A 10,717-nucleotide genomic window follows, 5' to 3' on the forward strand; every position below is an offset into this window, starting at 1 on the left:
TTAACGGTTCGATTAATTAGGTTAATTGGTCATTGACCAATTCTTCAACAGTTTTTTTGCTAAGGATTAAGTTTGGGGTAAAACAAAACCGATTGCCTAGACGGCTCCCAAGCCTAACAATCCAACCATCAGGGTCAACAGTAGTTCGAAAACATTAGTAAGATTAATATGTATCAATGTTTTCAACCCACCGTTGATTCGATTGATCGAACCATTCGAACTATCACCTAGTCAAGATTATGTGTCCGATTCAATCAAGCCCCGTCAAACTGTCAAAACCGTTGACTTGGTCAAGAACCATTTGACCCATCCAATTCAATCATTGACTCGTTCAACCCGATCACCGGGTTGCGGGTTGCACACTCAATGTAAGCAAACTTTTAAAGGCCATAACTTTGCACTCCAATGTCCAATTGAGGTGATTTTTTTTTATTTTGGGTAACTTTTCGAGACCTATGCATCCCAAGGCGCCATAGGCACCTTGCCCTGCTATTTTCACCAAAGAAAAAAACTTTTGGCCTCAAATTGCAATTTTTAATATTATTTATAAATAAAAAATTAAAAAATATAAATTAAATATAAAAATACATATATCTAAAACATATTTATACATTATTTATTGATAATACATATATATACACATATATATACATATATATAATATTTAATACATATATTTGATGACATGGCACGGTCTGAACCATTCGACCCAGCCGATCAAACCATTGGTATGCATGAAAAGCAAAATTGGGGGCATGATACACAAGACAAGTATCTGGTTTATATATAGATGTTTTTATTTCATAGCCATTGGGTAAGGTTATGAAGGCATTAGAAGTAAAATTGAGGATTGTTCTAATCTTCTCTAGAGAAAGTAAGGTGTCATTGGACAAATCTTTTAGGAAAATCTTCCAACAATTCTAAGAATCAAAAGAGTGGATAAATTTTATGCTTAAATCTTCAAAAACCGAAGACTTTTTTTCTTCAAAAACCGAAGAGTAGATGTACTAAAAACAAGTGGTGAGCATCTATCTAAATGGAAATGCCCCTATGAAAGTATGAAATGTCATGTGGGATTCACTGACATATTTAAGCATGCAGGAGGATATTGTGACAATCCCACCAAAAAACTGAACTTTGGAGTTGTCCTGGTAAGTGGCTTGATTCACGGGGCTTTTAGAAACGCATTTAAAGACTATTTAGCCGGAAAGACACAAAAGCTTCATTTGAATATGAAGCTTTTCAAAAGTCAGTGATTTTAGTCTTTTCAAATCTTTCTTCACACATCTCAATCTTTTCAACTTTCCGTCGCCAAATGGTAAGGCTGTTCACAGGTCGAGTTAGGTCGGTTTACTGGCCTTTTTCCAACCGACCCGACCCGATAGATTTACCTAGAAATGAAATCGAAAATGACCTAGTAAGTTTGAATCGGTTTGGGTCGATTTTGTGAATGATTCTCTCGGTGTGAATGGTAAAGGATTCGAGTCTAAGAAAGCAAAGGTCGGATGCCTGAAAATTAAAAATGATTTGATGGATTAAAACTGATATTTAATATATCAGAAATTTTATATATAATATGTATATTTCTAAAATAAAGCTGAAATATATATAATATCTGAAATATTATACACACACACACACACACACACATATATATATATATATATATATATATATATATATATATATATATATAAGTCGGTTCAGCTCGATTCGATTTCGGTTTTCATATAATATATATCTAAGTCAGTTCGGATCGGTTCGATTTCGGTTATCACACATGAAAACCGAAACTAAACTGAACCATCAGTTTATGTTTTTTTGTAACCCAAAACTGACCGATGCTGAAGAAAAACAGGCCAACTCGGGTTGGATCGGACCGGGTTGGTCGATTTGGTCGATTTGGGTCTTGTTATGAACAGTCCTACCAAATGGAAAAGGGAAATTTTCTGAAACCTCCCCTGAAGTTTCTAATTGTTACTGAAACCTACCCTGAAGCTTAGTAATTGTAATCACCTCAAACTCTCTAATATAGTTACAAGTATACCCCTTTTGTTAGAATCTTCTAAAAACAGGCATGAAAGTATCCAAAATACCTACATTTTGACCAAAATGTTTATTTCCAAATTTTTTTCATATGAACGATTAGTCCAAATCCTTCTAATCTCTTTTCTAAAATGGATTTATTTACCAATTTTGCCCTTCATACCAATCACACAAAAGCTGCAACTTCAAATTCTCTTTGTTTTTTTGTTGTTTATAAAATTTATATTGTTTTTCTTAATAAATCAGTCTCAATAATAATTGCACGAGTATTTTAGACATTTTCATGCCTCTTGCTAGAGGATTCCAATAGAGGGGGTCTACTTGCAATTGTATTGTAAAGCTCACAAAGGTAACTCCAATTAGCAAACTTCAGGAGAAGTTTCAGCAACAGCCAAAAAGTTCAAAGGAGGTTTCAGCAATCAACCCACTGGAAAATTCAAGCTTACCAAAGCCCAAAAGGCCGCACTAAAAGATGAACCAAATGCCACCTAGACAGAAATCAGTAAGATTGGAGTCAGATTCTATGAATGTTGTTCGTGCGCTGATTGGTGCATGGGACATCTTGTCTTGGTCACGCTAAGCTATTCTGGATAAGATCAAAGAAATTTGATAATGTTATTCGTGAGATGAAGCTGACTGGGCCAAGGTCAATCCGAAGCCCAGACCCGGCCAATTGGAAGTGTGTGCCAGAAGAGGCATGGTTCATACTTTAGTGGGAGTGGACCTCCCAAGCCCACATCGGCGTTCAGAAATTACGAGACGTCAATGCAAGCTTGCTGACTAATCTAACCTAAGCTATTGACTCTATTATATCCAAAGCATCCTTCTTTTCCTTGTTCCTTTCCTAGAGAGACAAGCTTCCGAATTGTTTATTCCAATCCTCGTACGTACCAAGTTCGTTTATAGAAACAGATGGCCTCACTTCTTGCAAGGCATTCTCAAAGTCCTACACCAATAGCATAACAAGCCCAGTTTATTATAATAATAAAGAATTTAAGACTGTAATCAAACAAATATCAAAATGAACGTATGCCCCAACTTCCAACTAGATTAGTATACTTAATCACCTGAAGCGTAACCGGCCTCATATCCTCCTTTCTCAGCTTTGTAATCTCCATGCCTTGTCTCAAAGCCTCCCTCAGCGGTCCCATGGATGCATCCTTCACCAAGTTTTTCATGTCTGATCCTGAATACCCTGAAATATTCAAGACAACCTAAGCTTAGAAGAAACCAAAGTATGAACATATAATTAGTATTGCAGAGAATAGGATTGGGTTTCAGCACCTTCGGTTAATTTACATATAGCATCCGTATCCTCCTTTGAAAGCATAAACAACCCATCCTTCTCCAACAGATTGCGGATAATCCAGGCTCTTGCTTCTTCATCACCAAAGGGATAATGTTGAAGAGGTGCCAAATGAAGAATTTAAAAATAGAAAGAAGAATACAATAGAAAATCAGACCCGAGGAAGGGAGAGGGATATAGAGTCGCTTTGTAAGCCGCCGCCGTGCTGCTTCATCAAGCTCCTGAGGCCTATTTGTTGCTCCTACAGAATGTTAAGAGCTTACAATCTTGGACAGTATGAAGTTTGAAATAATTAAACGAATAATATTAGTAGGGCACAGATTTTGAGCTATGTAGTTTTAATCTTTTCCTTCTTTTATTCAAGCTGTTCATTTATTTCCAGATTATAGGGAGCAAAACTTTTGTTAATAAGCATGGTTTTCAAGGCACCAAGGCAAGGCTAGGCGACAGGGGGGCACCTAGGCATCACCTAGGCGATGAACTTTTTTAAGTGAAAATATGTATCCTATGGTAGTTCCCTAGGTTCCATAATCATATTTCCTTAATAAATATCCATAAATTTCATAAGGAAAGTATAAACTTCATGTTAAAGTAAAGAAAATCAACATATTCATGAAAAGAAAAAGAAGAAAGAAAAGAAAATTTGAAAAATATAGGGGCTGAACCCCTATTTCTGTTATAGGAAAAGAAGAAAAGAAAAGGTGGAAGAAGAAGAAGAAGAAATTAGTATATAAAAACACAAAACTAGTAAAGAAAAAGAAGAAAATGTGTTGATTGGACAACATTTTATGTTCTTTCTTATTGGTTCAGGTTTTGAAGTCTTTGAGGGTTCAATACAGAATTTAGCAATGTTTGTGTTGATTAAACACTAACAAATAAGAAAATAACAAAAAAGAAATTAGTATATAAACACACAAAATGAATAGTTTAGTTTAAAAATGTCTATTTTATAATTATAACCTCAAAAAATTAAGAATATAAAAGTTTGTTATAACATGCTATATAAAACTGCTTGGCGATTAGGCGAGGCGAGACTCCAAGGGCGCCTTGTCACCTAGGTGTCGCCTTGACAACTATGTTAACGAGGGTGAAAACTGAATTGCAGTCTTGAGAAAACTCAACCCATTTTAGTATTTTACGTTGAAACATATGGAGCCTAAAGGAAATCAGTTCATGACTGGGTTTATTTATCCACATATCAGATCATGGCTTCATGTACTAAACACTTCCAGATTCAACACATCCAAGTTGTTTATTCTAACAATATTATGGAGAATAAATGTGAGAATGATACTTCCATTTCAACATGGAAAGAGACAGCTAACACAATTTCAAAGATCAATAATCAGATAGACAGTGTTGATTTATTAGCCACGGCATCACAGAAATCCTTATATTAAAGTCCAAGTTGTTTATTCTAACAATATTATGGAGAATAAATGTGAGAATGATACTTCCATTTCAACATGGAAAGAGACAGCTAACACAATTTCAAAGATCAATAATCAGATAGACAGTGTTGATTTATTAGCCACAGCATCACAGAAATCCTTATATTAAAGTCCAGGTTTGTCAGTTGATATTTGGCAATTGGCATAATACTACCAAATAAAACTCAAAACATGGTTCAACGATTACCAATAAGAAGAATTTGCTCATTTCCACTATCAAAGCCTTCCATTTCAATCAGGAACTGTGTTTTAAGTCGTCTACTCGATTCATGCTCACCTTCCGACTTGCGCTGTAAGGACAGATGTTATTCTCAGCATGTTGTCTTCATCAGTGACTTAATAACTCAAAAGAAACTATGCTAGATCTGTTATGTGAGCCAAAATCAAATTCAAAGCAGTAGTATGGAAGTTGGACCCAATATCCTACAGATCCCATCTAAATAGGCAAAAATGAGGAAAAAAAAAAGATCCAACTACAAGCATCTATCCTACAGACTTTATCTTGGCTATATACCAAGGAATCTGATAGAGTGGATGAAGTTCCAGTTATCTGAATAAATCAATTTTGGCACTGAATCACTTATGCCCCCATCCCCATGTAAGCCCCATGAAAGGGTAAGCCTCTAGGCTCACCTCCATGCATTTGATTTATGTTTCCAATTCAATTAAATGGCTAGACATACCTGAGATAGAAGGGAATCTATTTCATCAACAAATATCACAGCAGGCTGACGACAACTGGCAACCCCAAAAAGTGCTCTCACAAGCTTTTCACCCTCACCAATCTAGGACCATCAATGAATATGTTACATACTTGGAAACAACAGAACAAGAAGCTATACAAAATAATGAGGAACATGAAAGGAAACAAGAAATTCAAACTACTGAAAGAGTTTTGCTTCCAAGTTCAGATCAATCTTGCTAAGGAGCTTGTTTGATGGTGTCAATAAGCAAGTCCTCTGACCAAACAAGGCAAGTGATGCCTTTTGACAATGACATGCAATTGCACAATTTTCCGATCATGCAAGTAATTGTTTCAGGGTGTAAAGACCTAGTAGCACCCCTCTTAACAAGGATTTGGAAGAGTTGTTACTTTAAGTGTATATTGAATCAAGATGTTTGTACTGTACTTGCCTTGACTCAAATCTGTGTCAGATAGCGCAGGAAAGAAAAAAGAGGAAAGAAAAACATGCCAACTTGCTAGTTGTCATAACAACAAAAAGAGGAAAGAAAAACATGACAACTTGCTAGTTGTCATAACAAGTATAGGAAAAGAAATACATACCCACTTGCTTGTCAATGAACTAGCTGATATATAGAAAAAGGTGGCTTTAGCCTCTCCAGCAATAGCTTTCCCAATCATTGTTTTACCTGTCCCCTGATACATGAGATACACACAAGAGATACTAAAAAGAACTCAAACCAATAGTGTTGCATGTGGGTATTATACTTGAGCAGCTTAAATGCTTACTGGCGGACCAAAGAGAAGAAGACCTCTTCCTGGAGAGCGACAACCTTTGAATATGTCAGGACGTAGTAAAGGCCATATAACCATCTCTGTCACACATTTCTTAGCATGCTCCAAGCCAGCTATTATGTTACCAAGACAATGAGTTCATGTCAGAATAAAAATACTTTAAAATAAAAATGAAGTAAATAAGAAATACAGTAAATTCATGAGCATGATAAGGTTTGAAGCTTTAGGTTACCAATATCATCCCAGCGAACATTTGGATCCCGATCCATGATCTCATTGCTAACATGCTCAATAAGACGTGGCTCCAAATTTCTCAACTTCTCAGGGAGCTCCCCATCAGGGCCACATAACATTTCCAAACTACAAGAAAATATAGAAGTCACGAATATGAACATCCCAACTCTTAGAATTCAGAACCCCTTCAATGCCCTTTTACCATTCATTGAAACATGAAATGAAGAGGGTTCAGAAATCTTGACAGAAATGTAAACCAATGGAAAATAATGTAAAAGGTTTAGAAACCTTGAGACTAGAAAAACAGCACACATGTCGAGACTTTTCAAAAAAGCATCAAGTGCAGAAGAATAGAAGATTATGACATTGAAAAATGTGTCTACAATTGGTTAGATCCTTCTTTGCAAAACTAGTAAACAGAAACTAAACCAAAACCATAGGAGCAGTAATTCACATTTCAGGGAGATTAGAAGTATGGCTTTTAAATTCATTTGATTTCAAAAACGTTCAGAACAAAGTAATATGACTAACTTTATCCAAAAAAAAAAGTAATATGACTAACCATCTCTTTGTTGAGTCTTCTAATGCATCATCACCCTTTCCTGATACTCGTGAAGTCATGTGACCTGTGTTAGCCCCATTGGATCTAATAGGGGGAACAAAATTACTACGAATGCCACGACGTGGAAAACCACCATATCTTGCACCATATCCTCTACCCACTGAATTGTTATCACTTTGAGGGGAAACAGAACCACTTGGTGATCTCACTAAACCACACCTTTGCCTTGCATCCATTTCCTGAAAAAGGTAAGAGAATTGCAACATTACTGATAGAAACCATTAAATAAGCAATTGTAAAATAAAAACAAATGTGCAACCTTATTAGGCAATGATGCATCAAATCCTAAATAAGCCGTGTGTCACCCCACCATGCCCCAATCCCTTTTTTACTAAGATTTTCTATACCTTGCACTGTGGGTTTTCCATTTCCTCATCTGCTCTCACAACCTCACTTCATCTACTTTGTATGTCTCCGAAGATGTTTGACCTTATTGCAGAATCCAAAAGCACCAAGAATTTTTGGGTAGTTTTTGTTAGCACGAACTCATGGATGGGATGCAATTACTCAACCATTTGAACTAAAGGCTCCAGATACAATATCTTGTTCTCTGTATGCTCTGATTTTCTGTTTTCTTACTTTGATTTTTTTGAGGGTGTTGTCCATGGATACAGAAAGCTTACTATGGGATTATTTTTCAAATCTATGGTTGACCCAAACTAAATCTATGCCTTTTATCCAATGGTAGCCAGTGACAATTCCACCCCTTTGGAGATTGTCTGTAGATTTAGAAAACTTTTCTGAACCAACTCCATAGCTTTTTTTAAGTGGAGATTGAGAGTGCCATCAGAGATTCTCCATAAATATAGAAAACTCATTCTGGATTCTTTGATCTCAATTTCACCAATAACTAATTTATCAGAACAATATACAGGCCCTCTGTTGTGTTTCTTTTTTCAAATTTTCATTGTTGGTTCCCAAGCATTTATACTTTCGTTTGTGATCATACTTAAAGCTTGACCATGGAAACCATGCATTTATACTTTTGTTTGTGACCATGGCGTTTAAAGCAGAGAGAGATAGCATGTTTGCCAGGCAAAAACGTACATGTTTCTTTATCCACCTACATACATCTATCTGTACTGCAGCCAATAATAACAAGAAAGAAAAGAACTACATTCACAAGTGGAATCAAGCAGGACCTTGGGGGCCAAGGCACCCCCCAAGGGTAGTTTCCTCTTTCCTAGTTCTACCCTTGACCATATTAATGGAAATGTATGAGAATGTGCATCTATGCATGAGCCTGTCAATAGAGAAAAACTACTTTTAGGAGAAAAATGATTACCAATTTTGCTCTTGCAGTTACAAACCCACTGCCTGGAACATCTGCATTAGCATCTTCATTGGTTGGTGGAGATTTTGTAGGTTCAAGCTTAGGGCTGCTAATATCCACATAAGCACGTTTTGTTGACAAACTAACATGAAGTTTTTCTTCCTCCTCAACATGCGAAATTGTAGAGAAGCCCGTGCCCTTAGGATAGTTCTGATTGCAGGAGTTTGATTTTTCTAATATAATGCATTCCTCCGAGTTGTTACTTCTCAAGTTGAGTGTGTTCTTATTTGAAATATTATTTGTCCTCAAGACCTTTCCACCATAGAGGGATGTTAGCTTTGCCTGTGTCACACCTTTTGGAGTCTTAGAACTCAACTTGTCATTCTGCCTATCCGGTTGACCCAATGAGAGTAAATTTGGGCCTTCCCCAATGCTGCTACTTTGGAGAGTGACTGAATGGCTGTTATCTGATGCATGAGGAATCTGTGATTGCTGGTTACAGAGAAAATTATACTTCAAATGTCAAATATAATAATGTCCACCATTATAATAATGACATTATGGATCCAATTAGAATGAAAGCAGATCTATTTATATTTTAGGCACATTGGTGTTTTGGCATGTTAAAAGATTACATCAAGTACTAGGTTAGTAGCAATCACAATTCTCATTTTAAATTTTTCTTATTTTGTGGAAATATAATCTCCAGCAACATTGTAATTTCATACTTTATTTTTAATGAAAAATCCACAAATTTTGAAAAGGAATGGTAAAGAAAGGGAAAAAAAAGTGTGACGGAATTGATCAACTAAAACGCATGATATTCATTTAAATAAGCCCAAAAGATTCATAGTAAACAAATGATATATCTGAAGTTAGGGAAAGAAACAAGTAAATAGATTATTGAGAGAAGAGTTTGTAAAGTGCAAAAGTACTCACAACATCAATCTCTTTGACAAGCAAAAGGAACTGGAGAAATGGTGTCTTTTGCCATTTAAAGATAAACAAGTAAATGACAGACACTAAAACCAAAAGCACTCCTTACCGATGCATAAGCAACACTCCCCTTGGATTTATGAAGGAAAGCACGGAAGTATTTTGAATTCTTAACCTTATCAATGTCAGCATCCCCTCTCTTCACAAAGATGCAACCAGGATCTTTTTTTGCCTGTTCAAATGCCAGGCTGAATTGAAAAGCAACACAAATCAACAACATTGCACAAGCTAGAGTATAAATTAAGAAATCATTAAAAAGAACAAAAGAAAAAAAAAATAAACCGCAAAGTCCCCTTCAACTTAAATAACGCTGAGGAGAATTGAACATTTAAAAAACCATTTTAGGGTCTTTAGCACTACTGTACATTCTTTGGATGTCAATTGTTCATTAAAAAACTAAAATAAAATGATTACTACAAGCCCCAACTCCAGTTAGAGTAGACAAGATTCCTATCAATGTTCAGCTAGTAGAATAGACGATAGTAGTTACTGATACTCCGAATTTTCGTCTATCGGATTTAAAAGGTTATAACAATCAAACAAAAAGTAAAAGAAACAAAGAGACCAAAACCCATCACGTCTTTGTTCGTAAGAGGTGAAATAAGAATTGAAAGGTGAAGCATCAGAATAAAGTACCGGTCGAATTCGGGAGCGAGAGATCGACGAGCGGAATCGATCTTAGAAGAGATCTCAGACCGTATGGGATGGATGAAGGCTTCATCGACGTGATTGTGAGAACGGGAATCGAGGAAGCCGAGGAGGCGGAGTCCTAGGATTTGGGCGGTCAGGAAATCCTTTCTTTCGAGTGCCAAATCGGCGCCGAACAGTAGAGAGTGTAGCCTCTTCAGGTTCTCATCCACTTCTTTCCTCCAGCACTGCTTATGCTCCCTTCCATTTTCCTCCATTTCGTTGGCATTGAGACCGAGACCGAGACCGAGAGTCAAAGAGTGTACGCGCGGGCGCAGAGCGGAGTTGCTTCTTTTGTTCCCGGCGTTCCCGCCATTTTGAGTCACGTACGACCTCGGACGTAACCACCCCGGTTTGGCTGAGCTTCGGCTTTGAGCCCTGAGCGGTAGGATGCAAACGGATCAAATCGGATCCAAATCGGGGCATATTCGGATCCGATCTATCCAATCATACATCATGAACGTGGATTTGAATCCGAATCCATTAAGGATATCATATATATATATATATATATATATGATTCGAAAATTTTTATTAATTATTAAAAAAATAAACAAATATGTCTTTTTATAACAAATAAATATTATAAAAGTATAAAAATATAATATAAATATATTTATAGAAA

General features: G+C 36.3%; 1 protein-coding gene across 1 annotated transcript; it reads right to left on the bottom strand.

The window, feature by feature from the left end:
* Positions 1 to 2,633: 2,633 nt before the first annotated feature.
* On the bottom strand, positions 2,634 to 10,453 carry LOC148862510 (P-loop containing nucleoside triphosphate hydrolases superfamily protein). Its single transcript, XM_088974660.1, has 13 exons — positions 10,042 to 10,453; positions 9,455 to 9,593; positions 8,422 to 8,901; positions 7,077 to 7,315; positions 6,513 to 6,640; positions 6,275 to 6,393; positions 6,089 to 6,181; positions 5,487 to 5,588; positions 4,991 to 5,093; positions 3,510 to 3,593; positions 3,331 to 3,426; positions 3,114 to 3,241; positions 2,634 to 2,992 (listed from the first exon to the last, which is right to left on the bottom strand). The coding sequence occupies exons 1-13, from the start codon at positions 10,308 to 10,310 to the stop codon at positions 2,891 to 2,893; spliced, it is 2,082 nt and encodes a 693-aa protein (XP_088830786.1). The 5' UTR covers positions 10,311 to 10,453; the 3' UTR covers positions 2,634 to 2,890.
* Between the last annotated feature and the right edge of the window lie 264 nt (positions 10,454 to 10,717).

The sequence above is a fragment of the Nelumbo lutea genome, chromosome 3 (assembly GCF_056320005.1).
Source record: "Nelumbo lutea isolate HS-2025 chromosome 3, American lotus-T2T, whole genome shotgun sequence".
Lineage (NCBI taxonomy): Eukaryota > Viridiplantae > Streptophyta > Magnoliopsida > Proteales > Nelumbonaceae > Nelumbo > Nelumbo lutea.

What these genes read in the sequence shown, in the direction of transcription:
- LOC148862510 (XM_088974660.1), bottom strand. Translation starts at nt 10,310, where the DNA reads ATGGAGGAAAATGGAAGGGAGCATAAGCAGTGCTGGAGGAAAGAAGTG. An exon ending in CTCGCTCCCGAATTCGACCG is followed by an intron (nt 9,594 to 10,041) that starts GTACTTTATTCT and finishes TTTTCAATTCAG; the next exon opens with CCTGGCATTTGAACAGGCAA. An exon ending in GGAGTGTTGCTTATGCATCG is followed by an intron (nt 8,902 to 9,454) that starts GTAAGGAGTGCT and finishes CTCTGTAACCAG; the next exon opens with CAATCACAGATTCCTCATGC.